Source organism: Prunus persica, chromosome G1 (assembly GCF_000346465.2).
Source record: "Prunus persica cultivar Lovell chromosome G1, Prunus_persica_NCBIv2, whole genome shotgun sequence".
NCBI classification, from domain to species: domain Eukaryota; kingdom Viridiplantae; phylum Streptophyta; class Magnoliopsida; order Rosales; family Rosaceae; genus Prunus; species Prunus persica.
In genome coordinates this window covers 29918599-29935340 of record NC_034009.1, presented here as the reverse complement: position 1 = coordinate 29935340, position 16742 = coordinate 29918599, and the positions used below count along the sequence as shown (strand labels likewise).

At 38.7% G+C, this 16742-nt stretch overlaps 4 protein-coding genes across 5 annotated transcripts; 1 reads left to right on the top strand and 3 right to left on the bottom strand.

Annotated features, from left to right (window-relative positions):
- Positions 395-1829, top strand: LOC18790138 (zinc finger protein WIP6). The gene is made up of 2 exons (XM_020556923.1): positions 395-865; positions 1150-1829. The coding sequence occupies exons 1-2, from the start codon at positions 395-397 to the stop codon at positions 1585-1587; spliced, it is 909 nt and encodes a 302-aa protein (XP_020412512.1). The 3' UTR covers positions 1588-1829.
- Positions 4255-5561, bottom strand: LOC18788592 (allene oxide cyclase, chloroplastic). The gene is made up of 2 exons (XM_007223658.2): positions 5106-5561; positions 4255-5013 (listed from the first exon to the last, which is right to left on the bottom strand). The coding sequence occupies exons 1-2, from the start codon at positions 5332-5334 to the stop codon at positions 4487-4489; spliced, it is 756 nt and encodes a 251-aa protein (XP_007223720.1). The 5' UTR covers positions 5335-5561; the 3' UTR covers positions 4255-4486.
- Positions 5665-10188, bottom strand: LOC18793810 (methionine aminopeptidase 1B, chloroplastic). 2 transcript variants are annotated; one of them, XM_007222016.2, is made up of 11 exons: positions 9977-10188; positions 9785-9866; positions 9166-9406; positions 8776-8937; positions 8653-8694; positions 8191-8262; positions 7891-7970; positions 7607-7704; positions 7009-7056; positions 6479-6649; positions 5665-6215 (listed from the first exon to the last, which is right to left on the bottom strand). In XM_007222016.2, exons 1-10 carry the CDS (start codon positions 10098-10100, stop codon positions 6504-6506), a joined length of 1095 nt encoding a protein of 364 aa, XP_007222078.1. In that variant the 5' UTR covers positions 10101-10188; the 3' UTR covers positions 5665-6215; positions 6479-6503. The 2 variants fall into 2 exon arrangements, with proteins under 2 accessions (XP_007222078.1, XP_020423969.1); XM_020568380.1 differs by having other exon boundaries at positions 6500-6649; positions 9977-10187.
- LOC18788511 (AP2/ERF and B3 domain-containing transcription factor RAV1) lies at positions 12260-14080 on the bottom strand. Its single transcript, XM_007227407.2, has one exon. The coding sequence runs from the start codon at positions 13861-13863 to the stop codon at positions 12598-12600; it is 1266 nt and encodes a 421-aa protein (XP_007227469.1). The 5' UTR covers positions 13864-14080; the 3' UTR covers positions 12260-12597.

Here is a 16742-nt window from a genome sequence, read left to right as displayed (position 1 = left end):
AAGTCCCACATCGGAAATAAGAGCACAGTGCACACCTTCTCAATGCCTATATAAAGGAGACCATATCCCCAAAAGGAGGGGATTAAACCTAACGGTACGCTATCGATTGATCTGTCAGTTAAATATTATTAAATTTCGTACTTACTTAAGGCATCGGAGAGCCTTCGGCCGGTACCACACCCGGTACCCCAAGGACTTAATGAACGTGACCTTTTGTAGGTACTCTCCCTTCTGCAGTAGAACATCTACCGAGGACAGTCACTTACCGAAGGCCTAAAATCAATAAGTTGACGAAATATTTCAGGCCCCCCTCCCCCCCCCCCTCTCTCTCTCTCTCTCTCTCTCTCTCTCTCACTCTCTTTCCCATATAAACAAACGCTTCATCAAAATCACCATGCAAACTCCCTCCACTACTACTTCTACCACTGATCTGGGTACCAGTGCTACTTCTTTTTTAGAAGCTGATGAAGATCAAGATGAAGAGTCCATTTTTCTTTCTCTTGGTCCTCCTGGACAGGGTGTCCCCAAACAGTACCACCTCATCTATCACCAGTCTTCTTCCTCAACCCAACCTCTTCCTCATAATCATCATCACCATCACCATCACCATCACCATCATCATCAAGATCAAAACCCTAATACTGATCATCTTGAGGATGGTGCTGTCACAGTAGCTCTTCATATTGGGCCACCAAGTAGTGGTAGTACAATTAGTTCATCAATTGGAAACCCTAACCACAACCACATTGGTGCTCCTATAGAAGGCCAGTACTGGATTCCCTCCCCTGCACAAATCCTTGTTGGCCCCACCCAGTTCTCCTGCCCTGTCTGCAGCAAAACATTCAACAGATACAACAACATGCAGGTACTCCTCATCACAATCAATACCACTGCTGTATACATAGTAATTAATTGCTAATACTGCTTTTATCTACTTTTAGCATTTTATTTTCTGTATGGCCTAAGCATTCCTTGCATTTGCTAGAGCTAATTACCAAATAATGTTCTTTCTTTCTTTCTCCTCTTTCCAAATCCCCACTCCCAAATGGTCTCCTACACTCGAAAATCACAAATTAAAGTAGGAGTGGAATAGCATTTGCCCTAATTTATGTATTTTTTTAAAGCTGCTTTTACTGTTAATTTTTGCAGATGCATATGTGGGGGCATGGATCACAATATAGGAAGGGGCCAGAATCCTTAAGAGGGACAAAGCCAGCTTCATCAGTGCTGAGACTTCCATGCTACTGCTGCGCAGAGGGGTGCAAGAACAACATAGAGCACCCAAGGTCAAGGCCACTCAAAGACTTCAGGACACTGCAGACACATTACAAAAGAAAACATGGGTCAAAGCCATTTGGGTGCCGCAAATGTGGGAAGCCATTTGCGGTGAGAGGAGATTGGAGGACTCACGAGAAGAACTGCGGGAAGCTCTGGTTTTGCATTTGTGGGTCTGATTTCAAGCACAAGAGGTCGCTCAAAGACCATGTTCGTGCATTTGGGGATGGCCACGCACCCTATGGTGTTGAGTTGTGTACTGAGCCTGAAGAAGAAGATCATCTGGATGATGAAGATGACGATGATGATTAAATAACTCTGCTTTATTTGTTTAAGGGTAATTAATTAGTAAGTACACTTGGAGTTCGATTGTTAGCTAACTAGCTAGCTAGCTGTAATTAATTAATTAGATTTAGTTAGTAGCGGTGAGATTCTGTCTCTGTCTCTTCTCTTATGTGTGTGTGAGAGACAGTGAGAGAGTGAGGGAGTGAGAAGATGAAGACAAACAGTACAATGAAAAGCCAAAGTTCTATGCATTTAATGTTGGAAGTGGCAGTTCAATTCTTTAATTAAAGTACGTACCTTTTCTGATGCTTTTTTAATATTCATAATTCTAAGAAAAAATTAGAGAGAGAGAGAGAGAGAGAGTGAAGGTGGTCAAGTAAATTCAGTGAGAAGAGAACAGAGGAGGGCAGATAAAAGTGCAGACATGGATACAGTAAAGTCACAGATTCTAGTGTTGATAGCTTTACATTTGCTAAAGCTATTGAGTATATTGAGCTGAGCTCGGACTTGGAGAGCTAAAAGCATCGTAAATACTAACAAATACAACAACTTTTTTTTACCCAAACAATAAAAATAAAAATTACAAACACTTTGATCAATGGGTCCATGTAATGTCAGTGGGGGTAAAGGGGGACCACTGAGAGTTAATGCATTTGGGGTTTCACCCGAGGGTTTGGCTTTTTCCTTTTCAGAACAACTACAAACTGATACTACGAAACATTTTCAGACTCCTGTGAGCTTTGCCCTTTAACCCTATCTATCTATCTATCTATCTATCTATCAATCTTCTGCAAAATGACCACTATCATCTCTCATAATTATCATCTTTTTCCTTTGGTTTTATTATCATTTTTTTATCTCTTCCATTCCATTTTTTCTTTTTTGCTTTTATGTATAATATTTGTGCTGCCATCAGCCATGCAAGCATGCATGTGAGGAGAGATCATTTTAGCATGCATCTGTGTGTCTGATCATTAATTAATTGTAATTTGTGTCTCTCTCTGCATTGTTTAGGGTTACACATGGTTTTATCCTTTACATAAATTCAGGGGCTTGGTTGGTCGTGTCTCAGTGTCTGGAACCTTAAATGTTTTGTAATTAAATAAGATTAGGGCAGAACTCTGAGTTAAAGATCCGAGGCAACTGATGCAGCTTTAAACTTAAAATCTCAATCAGTTCCTTGCTGTGTGAGCCAATGGGGTGCTTTGCTTGTTGTTGCTTTTAATAATATTGTTTGCATGCAATCTTATTAAATTCTTCTTAGACGTTTTCATGTCTGTTTTGTGTCTGCAAACATCGATCTTCGAAAACGAGGCCTCCATCATCTTCATGATACTACTATTCGCAAACAACTTGTATCAGAGGCAATATTGCTATTATGGTGGTTATATATGTATATAGGTATTATTTCTATTATTATTATATAATTTAATTCAAATTCATCTTTTTATATTGTCAAAAAGTTGAAAGTAAAATTTAAAAAAACTTGTCTCTTTCCCTACGTAGGTCAATTTCTCAGCTGGTTACAGTTGTTTTTACCATAACAGCAGCATCTGGGTTGTAAATAGAATCTAAAAAGACTGCTTTCATTTTGTACTTTGGAGGAAATAAACAGGGACTGGACTGATGATCTGGACAAGAACAAAAAAAGTGAATGTTGATAGCAGGAGGAGGCTTGCTTGCTAGCTTGCTCTTGCTTCTGATATCATTACAAATGACTAAATATCTGGGTCTTAAATTAGATGCGCATGTGATTCCTTGTGAACATGAATTTGAAGAAGCAGACCAGCCTGCGCATATTGATACGATCAAATCCTATTCAAGATATTAAACTCATTCTTTTTTTTCTTTTTCATTTTGTGGCTGAATTATGTATGTTTATCTGCCAAAGTCACTGGGACTGGGACTGGACATAATAATCCTACGTACTTATGTACTCACTAGTCGTCTTGATGGTTTTCAAGAGTCCAATGTACAAAACAAAACAGGCAAAAGAGGACGTGGAAGAGGACAATGGTTTTCAAGAGACGACGAATCGTTTTCAAGGACCCTACTCTACTGACTGAAAAGTGCTACTGTGAGTGTGAGACCCTCTGTTTTCCCCCTTGTCTGTATTTTTATTTTTTACTCCTTCGTTTTTTGTTTCTTTGTTTTTCAAGAGGCCCATTAGGCAAGCCCAAATTTATAGCTTATGAATCAATCAGGTCGTATGTTTTAAATGGACCGGGCTGACCCATATGCGTGGTTCATTTTTCGTGGATCTGGGTAGCAAGTCATAAGCCCAACCCTGATATCTGGCCCAGGCAATCGAAGGTATGTATGACTGACAGAATACCCTTTGTTGATGTCCTATTTCTTAATCGTTGGATCATGGAATTCTTGATGATTGACGACTGTCGTCAGATCAGAGTCCTAGATTTTCAAACCAACCAATAGTGTTAGTTGAATTGGCCTAAACTTTTCGTATGCTCAGTGCTCCCAAGTGATCATGAACTGATCATGAACTCAAGCCTCCATGATATCGGGATGTGTGAATTTCCCCATACCCTTCTTTGAAAAAGAAAAATAAATGTAGAGCACGATTCAAGTAATTGCAGGACAGATAGTATCCATTATTCCATGACTAGTCCAATTATTATGTTATTACCTAGATGGCTGATTAGTTGGTTCATTTCAATTTTGAACAACAAAACATTAACAGATGATTTCCAAATTTTCCATTAGCCCTGCGTAAATCCGTCCATGATTCTCAATAAAGTAGAGAACGAAAATAAGATTTTAATACACAACTACAAAAGCAAAACACTTTAAAAAAGAAAAAAAAACACAAGAGGCTGGTGCCACGACATACAGCAGAAAGTCCACACCAACTTTTTGCTTTTTTTTTTTGTTTTTTTGGTAGAGTTCCACTTCCACCATAAGATGATCAGTTGGTGAAGTTTGGGATGGTGGCGTTGGGCTCGGTGGCCTTGGCAGCCGGAGATGGCTCAATAGTCGGCGACGGAACCACCGGCTTCCCGCCGGTGAGCTCCACAGGCAAATCAGAAATGCCCTTCAAATAAAACGTGTAAAACAACTTGATGGGAAACACAATCTGCTTCAGCTTAACCTGTCCGTACACTCCCTCAAAGATCCCAGATCCACCGGTCACGGCCAAATAAGTGTCCTCGTAAGTCAAATAGGCTCCCTGAACTGATATGTGCCCATAGTCTCCGAAGTAGAAGCTGTAGATCGCCTCGTACCTGTCTCCTTTCTTCTCTGGTACGTTTTGGATCAGAACACATAAGCCTGCTGTAACGCCCAACCTTTTCTCCAAGTCCCCAGAGTAGATCTTGTTGGTGAATGGAACAAGGTCACCGAGTGAGTTGACTTCTTTTTTGCTGAGTCTTAGGTATGCTGGGCTGCCTCTGTCTCTCTCGTTGATCTCATACACATGCAGTTCTTGAACTTTTGCTGAAAATGGAAAAGGAAATTAAAACCTTTTTAACAAAGAAATAAAAAGAACATGTTAATTGAGCTTATTGCACACACAAAAAAGTACTTACTGGGTCTTGAAGAATCAGCTGGCTCCTTTTTTTTCTGGGAGAAGAAAGCTGTGCTCGTGAAGTTCTTGGAGTTTGGGAAGCCTTGGAGGGTTGGTGTGGATTTTAGGGTTGGGTAGGAATGCGAGAGATTGAAACCCAACAGTCTTTGAGCTTGGGAAGGTGAAGGAGACCTGATTGAGTTGGAAATATACGGGGAAGAGATTGCCTTGAGAGAGCTTGCAGACGCCATGGCAGAAGGAATCTCAGAGGTTGAAGGAAGGGGAAGATGGAAAGTAAATGGTAAAGTAGTGGGAGATATATGATGAAGCGGAGATAGTGGGAGTTATATAATACGAATTGCTTTTTAGAATATTGCTTTTTGAACACGTGGGTTCTCCGCTCGTGTGAAAAGTGGAATGTTGTGGACGACGTTGCAAAGTGGTCGGCATGTTGAGACCTCTTCGGAGGAAAAATAGATTTTGTTTGTTCAAAGGATGCTTGGTTGTTATTTAGAGGGCGTTTCTCACATGGATTCTTGATCATCATAAAGGAAAAATAGATTTTGTTGCAATCCATTTACAATCACATCTCCCAAAAAGCTAATTTATGAGTCTACTTAAAATCCTCGACTTCCAAAAAGCAGATTTTTTGAAGTAAAATGTCGGGTGGTTTGTAGGGAACAACGATTATTTACAATGAAAATCTCAATGTTAAGCACTTTTGAAGCTAAACCCAAAAAATGTCATGGCTTGGAATGATGAGATGCATATTCAAGAATTGCAGTAGCGTCATTTTGTGATTCAATTTTCGACTGGTCAAACAGACATGAGCATGACAGGAAGTTGCGCTTCAAACTTTCGAAGGTTTGACTGGCTGGCTGGCTGGCTGACTCAGGAGGGAAAATTCACCCTTTCTGAAAACATGTAAACTACTATAATGCCCCTAAGTATCAGTTGCTGCCACACGTGTTTAAGGTCGGAGCTGCACCGCCAGAGGGACAGAGACATGGATAGTCAGCAGGAATGCTAGTGTTCGACAAAATGGTCGGTGATTTTGTGCTAAAGTTTCAAAATCCTGGCACAAATTTTCTGGTTTGTTCTTTTCTTCCAGTAGCCGGAGGAGAAATTTTACCTGCATTGAATAATATGTTAAAGGAAAAGAGGGCTTTTACCAAATCACTTGGAATTGTTGAGAAAGTGGCTCAAAACTTCTCGTGTCTCAATAGCTAAAGAAAAATGCTACGTGAACAGAAGTTCACTAGAAACTTTATTTGATTTCATGACACACAATAAGAAAATGCTAACTATTCTTTTGATGAGACTTTCCAAGCTTTGATCAATTTTACTAAATACAATTCTAAAAAAAATGTAGAGACTTATATATAAAGAACTCACGTCAAAGAAAAGGAGCAATACCATGTTAACATATTGTTAAAATTTCAGCACCAGTTCTAGTGATCAGAATGGTATGCTCAAACTGTGCAGCAGGGCTACCATCAGCGGTTAGTGTTGTCCAATTGTCCGGCCATGTTTTACACTCAATGCTTCCCATAGTAAGGATGGGTTCTGCAGTCCAAGAGAAATAAATTTGTGTCATGAAGGTTATAGAGTCAGAAATCCACTGTCACATGCTCAAACTTAAGATCTTAAATTCCCCATCTTCGAGGATGGAATACATGCATCTAGACCAAATAGATCATCGGCTTCTAACCCTCCCCTACTTCAGCAGCAGTAATAGAGGGCTTTCAATTTTAATTTTTACTCTTTGTATTTCTCTTCTATTTTTTCGTAATTATTTTTGGGTACGTGACATCCATCATCCTAGCCATACTATGTCGCCTTCAGTAAAATCTATGCATGTTTTAACCATCAAAACTTTCAAATCTGAATAAGGAACTTCCCGGTAGTACTACAAATGCACTCACCAATGGTAAATGTCTGACCTTCAACCATGCAACCAGACTGGTCATTGCCTGTTAAAAAATTAACATTTATAAGGATTAGTCACGCCTGATCAACAGCCAAATGAATGCAAATATTAAGTATGAGATGCAATGCAACCTCCCCACCGCAATCAAAGGAAAAGCAGAAAGAACCCAAGGTTTTTTATAAAAGGAGAAAATTCAACTTTCTTGAATGCTTGGGCGGCAGGTCATTGCAATTTTTCTATGTGAGCAGTTGATAAATGATAGGTCAATCTGAATGGTATTCATTCTTTAAGAAATGATAGAATATTCCTGGTCCAGATTCAAGCATAAGTATACCTTTATGGTTTACCTCATTAGGAATAATATTCTCAATTAGTAGCCACTATTATCTATCACACCAGGTCACTGATACTGTTCAGTTAATAGCATGAATCTTTCCTATCAGGATATACCCAATGGCATACAAATGCTTTGACATGGTGAATCCAAACTTACTGTAGTTTTCTTCACCTAACCATTCGTAAGCAGTTCATTCTTTCCTGAGGCGAAGATAGCAACAAAGTATGCAAAAGTAGAATTTCAACTAGTCACTTACGGTGATGTAATATTAATGGTTCAGAATGAAATACAGTCCCCACACCATGCCCAACAAAACGCTCCACCACGCCATAACCATATTTTTCAGCATGTTCGCTGAAAATGATCCAAATAAAATCTTAACAACAAGAGAAAACATTTTTTTAAATAACCTGTTGTGCATTTTAGTTACATAGTGTGAAACACCATATGCAATACACATGTTTATTGTATCATCTTTCAAATCTAAAATATGTCCACAATCTGTTCTTATCCAACATATCACAAGGAGGCGAAGCAAACCTAATTCGCTTTCCAATTTTCTTGAAGCTAGCACCATCCTTGCAAACTGCTATGCCCCTTTCCAAGCACTCTTCAGTTACCTGCCACCAAAGTAAAACGATTAGCAATGATATATATAGATGAAGGTAATGCATAAATTGGAGATCCGTAACAGAATCAAAGCTTAATAAGGAATAGATATAGTACATTTCAAAATAGATATGAAACCTTGATGTACATGAATGATAAAAGTATGCTTTTTGCATGTCCAAAAAAATTCTGAACCACAAGATGCAATGCTATCAATCTGGAAATTTTTACCTTCACTAGTTGTTTGATTGCATCACTGACATCCCCACAAAGAAATGTCTTTGATGTATCTCCATGATATCCCTATCACAGACAACATGGGATATAAAGAATTATACCATTCATTATCAGATAATAGGAAATGGTACAAGAAGTCGGTGAACAAAAATATCCAACCCATTGCATCATACCTTTTATTATCTAATAATGATAATGAAACAAAATTCCCAGAAAATGGTTGGTATTGAACAAAAACCATTTTTAATGACTGCACACGTTAGACTACCAATAGCTGGTAGACAACTAGTATTTGTAAATGCAGAACTGGCGTACTGAACGAATTGATGTAGATAAATAATAGGAAATTTAGGTTGCAAACAATTAAACTAATGATAAAAACATTTTCTGGGAGCATAGGGAAGCACACAAATGAGCTAAAACAAGAAGTCATAAATCATAAAATCAGGCATATACATTTAGGTAGACCGTCACGTCTATGTTTATAATGTCTCCACTCTGCAAAAAAAAAGATTATCGTTAGTACAGGTATGACATGAATATTGTGCAAGGAGCAATGTACAATGTAGCATTCCAAACCTGTAACTGTCGAGAATCAGGTATTCCATGGCACATGCACTCATTAACAGATGTACAAACACTCTTTGGAAATCCCCCATAGCCAAGAGGGGAGGGATAAGCACCAGCATCAATAATCATCTGGTGCACTGCTTTGTCAATTTCATTAGTTGTTATTGATGGCTGGAAGGATGCAAAAGGATGTTAATGGAATACCCAAAATCCCTGATCTTTAAGATTAAAGTGCCAATGGTAGGAAAACATAAGTTGAATCATAGAAGTAAGATATGACATTGAAGAATAAAGGTACTTTCACTTATTCTTTTTCATAAGAAACAAAAAGCTGAATCTTCAAATAGCTTTAAAAAAAAAAATTGAAACTTCAAACCTAAATTCAGGTAGCAAGCTCACCCTAACCAACTTTCCTGCAGAGTCTAAGACGCGAGCAGCAAGCTCACATGCAGCTCTCATGTCAGCAATGCCTTGAGAACCAGGAATTTGAAGTTCACTGGCAATTTCTGGCAATTCAGATGAACCAACATAAGGAGGCCTTGGAATGTGATCTGGAACAGGAAGTTCTGGTGATACCCTTCCACGCCTCAATGGCGGCCTTCTTTTAACCTTTGGTGTAAGCTGCTGACTCTCACGTTCTCTACATATTATTAAATAATCCACCAGCTAAGGCAAGTAAGGTCATTGAATGATGTATTCTTAATATCAGTTATCAACTTCAATGACAGAATTTAAGTGATGTTCGTGTATCTTTCTCCATGTATATATCAAATTATTGTCATATTTCTACTTTTTGTTGTTGTTTAAATTCCAAACTCTATTCAAAATTCGACAGTCTAATTCAAACAGCATTATTTTATATAGGAACTCAAATTATCACATTTGTGACACCAAATAGAGTGTTCAACAGCAACTCTGAAACAGCAGAAGAAGGAAATAAAAGAATAATTTGATAAATCCGAGGTTTCAACTAATTGTAAGACTTGGTTTGAAGGAACAGGAGGTGAGCGGACTGTACCTTTTAATTCTCATGGCTTCCTCCAAGCCCGAAAGTCTCCGAGCAAAGACAACGAGCTGCTTCCGAGTAAATGGTTCTCTTCCTGACGACGCAGAACATGAAAAGCATATAGTCGGGGAATTAAACGCATAGCTGAACCAAATGATTACGAAATAAAAATAAATTTCATTTGCTACAGAGCTAGGTAGGTACCAGAGGTGGGGAGTGAGAAACGGAGTGGGGCCCCCGAGAAGAGAGATGACTTTACTGAACTTAATAAGACTTGGCCTTGGCCATGTGCTGAGGGAGCCGAGAGTTGCAGACCAGCGACTGTCATTTCTCTTTCACTTCAGTCTCGTCTCTCTACACACACGCACACACAGAGTGACAAAGGAGGAAGAGAGAGTGGATAATGGAATTATTAGGAGGCGTTTTGGGTTTGCTTTGATTTTGAATGAGAAATACGGGCTTAGCAAGCAAGATTGGGTTGGGCTTAATGTAAAAAGGAGTTTCTTCTTTTCTGATCATCATCCGTACGACGTCGTTTCGATGTGGTTCGAATATACAAGATGTTTGGGCTTTAATGGCCACCACCTACCTCCAGCCTATCCATGAAATTTAAGGACACTTGAATCGGATGCTAAAAAACTGCAATGAATGGGAGGAATATTTGTTTCATACAAGAGAGATTTGTGCATGCTGATTGATGAGTAACTTCTCTTAACCATTTGAGTTACAAACTGCTTACAGTCAATGAGATAAATATTAAGCATAAATGAATGTGTAGACGAATCTAAATGCGAAGAAAACGCGCGGACGGATGGAAAAAATAAGCTTAATTGGATATTTGGGAAGCCGGTCAAAAATGCATAGCCACAACGTTAGTGTCTAACAATTTTGTATAAATGAACCCTAAGTAAATACAAAACCAAAATGATCTCAGAAATGAAGATGCATATTATGGCGATATGATCCTACTAATATTCGCTATATTTTGGTTAGCTTGTTTCAACCTAGAGTTTGACAAAAACATCCACTAAAAATCAATCGTGAGAAAACCAAGCTCTCTCTATCCCCCTTTCATAGTCTGAGTGTGATGGTATAACAGCTGCTTTAAATTGTCCCTATTAGGTATAATGGATTACATTTGAAACATCAATTTTCTTAAGCTAGATAGACATGAATTGCATCCATCTCATGCGCAACATGTCACATATCTAGCATGAAAATATCACTCGAGTCGATAGCACTTTGCAATTCGAACAAACGTCCCTTTAATAACTTATTACAAGCATTTCAGTATCTGATATTATTTATATTTATTCACTGATCAAATTCACATTACATCTATCTGAAACTGGAAATTACGACGAAATATACAGAACATTAACCAAAGGCAATCGGCCGCAAAGCAAAACAATACTTGATTAGAAAGAAAGTACAATTAATTGTCAATATTTCATATTTTCCATACAAATACAAGATTCTTATGCTTTGAATTCGTCAAATATTAGTTATAAAAAGTCAATAATCTTGTGGGATTCTAACGACGGATGCGATAATAGGCATCTTAGCATCTCCTTTGAGGATGCAAAATTTGACTAAATATAGAATTGTTCAAAGAGTGCATGTAATCATATTTCCTTACGTTTAATAATGACAGCAGCAGCAGCAGTGTTGATATTTTCTTATCGCCATGAGGCAGGCATGCATGCATGCATGATGCAGAGTACTTTATATCTAGATATAATCATATAATAACCACTTCAAAAATTATATATAGCAACTAACTACTTGATTATATTATCATTATACATATAATTGCAAGAACTAAAAATATATTCACTTGCTAAGCCTAAGCCAAGAAAATGTGTGCTTTTACTCATTTTTCACTAATTAAGATTATGAAAGATCACATGTTTTAATTCATTTACTAATTGATGCAAGTTTCAAGAAATTCCGTAGCTCTATATGATTTATAACTAGATAATTGTGCCAACAAGGTGTAGTAGCTCAGTGAAAAAGAGTATTGACTTGTAAATTAGAGGTCTCATATTTAAACCCTCACGGCATCTTAATTCTTAATTAATGAAGACATTTGCTGGAGATTGTTGTGGCAATACATATCCAAATTATATGCAAAATAGTCGACGTGAAAACAAAAGAAAATATCTGTTCTAGGATATTACATTACAGCTAGGCTATAATGCTATAATGCTATAATGCTATAATGTTACAAGTCAAGATCTATTAAAAAGATCTCAACTTTAGATCCACTGCACCAGCAATTATCAACGACTCATAGATTAATTATACTTTATAATCCTCTCTGTTTGAGTAACTAATTATCTCCATTATATAATCTTTAATGAATAATTAATTCCACTTGTGCACTATTATAATGTAAGAACACGTAAAATGAAGGCTCATTCTTATTGGACAAAATGAAGCCAACAACACGCCTATTGCTAATTTGCTATTGGAAACAGCAGCAAATGTTCCTGAATTTTCATATCTACTTCTCTCAACAAATCAGCGCAGAGAGATATATTTTGGGAAAGCAAAAACAACCAATAATATTAAGCCACGAAAGCAGCCACTAGTACTACCTAGCTAACAAGTGTATCACAAAGTGACACTTATCCTTTGAGATCGAAATAAATTCTTTATCAAATTAATTTCAAAGCTTTGCTTTCTTCAGCTTAAGCATTTGTTTCTTTTCTTTTTGCCAACTAATTTACAATTCGCCCCTTCTCTTTTTTTTTTTTCTTTTTCTTTTTGCAACTTCACAAAAAAGGGCAAAAGAAAGTAAAAACAGAAAGAAAAAACAATGGTTACAAAGCTCCAATGATCCTTGGCTTCTTGCTAAACTCTAATTCCAACAACTCCATCTCCCTCATTCTTTTCCCAACATTATTTATATTATTATTGCAAGAACCTCCACCAATAGCAGCAGTCGCAGCATCCACGACAGCCCCACCCCCGCTCCCAGGTATTTTGAAAATGTTGACCCCAAATAGCCGAACCATCTGAACCTGCTGAACCGGAACCGGGTTCGACCCAACACCACTGTTATTATTATTATTCACATTCATCCTGGGCTTCCAATCGATATAAAGCTGCTTGTCCTGTCCCGTCGACCTCTGGAAGCTCACAATGTCACCGGCTTTCAGGTTCTTCTCCTTCACGAACCGGCTCCACCCTTTGGTCAACACGTAACTTTGACTGCTGTTCCAGTACGAGTACCTGAACCTCCATACTTTTCCCCCGACGTCCTCAAAATTCAAAAGCACGCCTTTGCAAGCAGAACCGCCACTCGTGCTAGTGCTAGTGTGGTTGTTGAAGTTGTTTCCGCTTTGTAACGGAAAGTGCTTTTCAGCGTGCTGCTTTGGGATCACGAGACGGTTCAACTTCCCGACATCGCTCGGGGTCACCGCTTTCTCGAAAAGCTGCTCACGCGCCTTCGGGACCCGGTCGGACCCGAACGGGCCCAATGGGCCGTGGGCCCTGGCCCGCTTCCCGTTGGCGTCGAGGAAGCCGTAGTTGTTGCGCTTGCTCTGCTCCAGCTCGTCATTGTAAGTGTGCTTCCTCAACATGTCGACGATTTCGGACTTGGAATGAGTATTGAGGAAGGCGGCCTCGACGTCGTCGCTTTCGTCGTCGTCGTCGGTACCGGTGCCGGTGGGGGAGGGCTTGAAGTTGGTGACGGCGTCGCGGCCGCGGAAGCGCTGGGCGGCGACGTCGTAAGCCTTGGCCGCCTCGTCCTCCTCGTTGAAGGTACCAAGCCAGACGCGCTGGTGCTTCTCGTAAATCTGGGCGCCCCAGCGGCCGTTGGGCTGGGGAACGACGCCCTTGTATTTGGAGGAGGGAAGCTTGCGGGACTCAGCTTCGATGCCGCCGCCGCCGCCGCTGCTGATTTCGGAGTCGAGAATGACGCTGCTGGCTCCGCTGCCGAGGCGGCAGAGGCTGTCGGCGTGGGGTGATGACTTGGCAATTGGGGACACAGCGATAGTAGTAGGAAGAAGATGATTGTTGGGTGAAATGGATATGGAGTCGCTGGTTGTGCTTTCTTCTGTGCTGCTTAAGCTCATGCCATCCATTGTTTTTGTTGCCTAAATTAATTGTGTGTTTAAAGAAGGAGAAAGCAAGAGGGAGATAAAAAGGTGCTTTTGATGTATGAATGATACAAGTCCAAGAGAGGAGAGGTGTAATGAATTGGGATTGTTTCAAGGTTGAGTATATATATATAGGGGGTGAAGTGAAGGAAGGGGGAGGGTGGGTTGGGATTTACTTATGTTTTATGTTTACTGTATGGTGTCTATGTGTATAAATATAGATATTAAATTTGAAGAAGAGATATGGGTAATATGTGTGGGTATGGTGGGTCAACCCAAAGCCAAAGAGATTGGGATGGTAAAGAGGTAGGAAGGTTCATGTCTGCATCCTTTTTTCATCTTCATTTTCATTTCAATGCTGTAAGCCTGTAAGAGAAAAGAGAGAGAAATGGGAAACAATTGGCAACTGGGTGGGGACTAATAAATGAGAAAAACAAAATAATTAAATTTAGAATAAAATAAATATGAAGTGGGGTCATCTCTCTCTGTGTTGTATCTATATGCTATAGGTCTTTGTTTTTTTAAGTATATGCAATAGTATAAACTAGACGGAAATGGACTTTCTCATAAGCATAAATTATAATTAAGATGTCATAAATTATAATTAAGATGTCATAAATTATAATTAAGATGTCATAAATTATAATTAAGATGTCATGAAAATTCAAACATAAAACTTCTAATTTATAAATTAATATTTTTTTATATTAAATTATACCCCGTTGAGTATATAGTACTATAGTACTAGTCTAATAAGAATAGGGATGATAGATAATATTATGGATGTGCGGGTTGTGGGCAGTGTATGGGAGGTGGGGCCCAGGGGAGGGGAGGGGGAAACAAGTTGATGAGGTTCACATGAGCATGGACCTTGTTTTAGGAATTAAGTTCATCCCCCCTGAAAAAAGCTTTTGCTCTCTCTCTCTCTCTCTCTCTCTCTCTCTCTCTCTCTTCAGCCTTCCAGCATGGCCTCCCCTTCTATTACCATCCATCATCTTCATTTATTTAATAAATATATATAAATGAATCTTATCTGAAATGTGATAATCTAAAATGATTGTGCATAATTAGCAATATCACATAAAGTTGGAGAGTGGTAGGATGTTTGGATATTTGTTGGGATTAAGAAGGTGTGTTGCTTTTATTGCTCCAATTAGAATTATAATTAGAATTAGATAAACATTGAGACAAGGAGGGAGATGTTATGTTACTACTACTAGTTGCAGCTCCATTCCATTCCATTCCCACTAGGATGGGTTGTGGGGCTAAAGTTAAATGAGCCCTTGTGGGATTGGGATTTTTTGGATAGGCATTCACCTCATCTCTCTCTCTCTCTCTCTCTCTCTCTGCGCCACCCCTAATAAGTCTTACCAGCTGGCTTGATTTGATTCGTCCTTCCCCTACTTTCATGGTTTGTCTTATTAGCTAGGTTCAACCTTACCTTAGTATCCCCCATCCCCACAAAACACAAATATACATATATATACTTCCTTCCCCTTCCTTCCAATTCCATTATTTCCAACCAACATTGACATTTCTCCCTCCAACTCTCCAAGTGGCTAGGCTACCCTCCGTTCATGCACACACCATGCCTGCCTGTGATACTAATATTACTCCTTTTAATGCGGACCGTTTGATTTGGAATGGGGATCAGAGACAGCCTAATCGGACGCCGCTGAACTCGTTGTCCAAATATTCAGTGGGCCCAACAATTACATGTTTTAAATTATAGGTGACGGTGAGGGTGTTGAGGATTTGATTTCAATTGCATCCAGATATATTTTTTTTCTAATATTTTTTTAAAAAATAGGTTTTGTGTACGGACGAGTCCTCGGTCTTCTGAGGGCCCACATGCAAGTTGATCTTCAAAACCGAGCGCTGAAGACGGTGGGTCAGCCCCTTTTTTGGGCTTTGCCTCTGTGGACTTGTGGTTTCGGTTTTCTTACGTGGGTCCTGCTGCTTCTTTCAGATTCCACTCTAATTTTTTAATTCTAATAATACGATGGATTTACGTGTAATTAACCTTTTTCTTTTCTTTTAATATAATTCAGTTTGGTCCCTATTTTCTAACTTTGATTTTCAAGAAAACAGCGGACGTACGGTATTATTGTATACTGTATACGGAACCCGAGCCTTTCTGTTATCGCCACTCCTTACAAGTGGGAACTCAACAAACAAAATATGAACATAAATTGTTTGGTGTCTCTGAGGTGCATCATCTCCAATAAACTTGCTTGTACCACATAATATACACTTGTGTAATTTAAATATACCAAAATAAACTCTATAAACGATTGACAATTGTATATTTTTTCACACGAAGTAGGTTTAAGATTTCTGAGTAAATGATTAATTAATACTAATCTTTTTCATTCTGAAATTACATTGGTATGGTAGGGCCAAATATTTGCTTATCTAGAAGAAAGCATGTTGTTTTGCAATTTCCATTAATTTGCTGAGCGATTAGGTCATCCCTCATTAGCAAGATTGCCACATTGATTGGTTGTGTATGTCACGTCAGTTCCTTTCAAATCCAAGAAAATAAACATATGCATCAAAATATATATCCAAAGGCCGACACAAAATAAACAAATAGTGAAAAACGTGCAACTCATATCTTCATCTTTTGTGATTTTTTTTTCCATAATTAGATGATTAAGAGTACAGTTAAGTTAAGTATATTATCTTCTTGGAATAATTTTTTTATCCCACCAACCAAGCTCTCTCCCCACTGGTCTGAATCTCTCTCTCCAAAACCTAATCTGATAACCCAAATGTTATATATATTTAGATCTCTGCAAATTCCTCTCTTTAATCATCATCTATCTCTTAAGTAAGATAGGTGGTTAGCCTCCTCACCATGC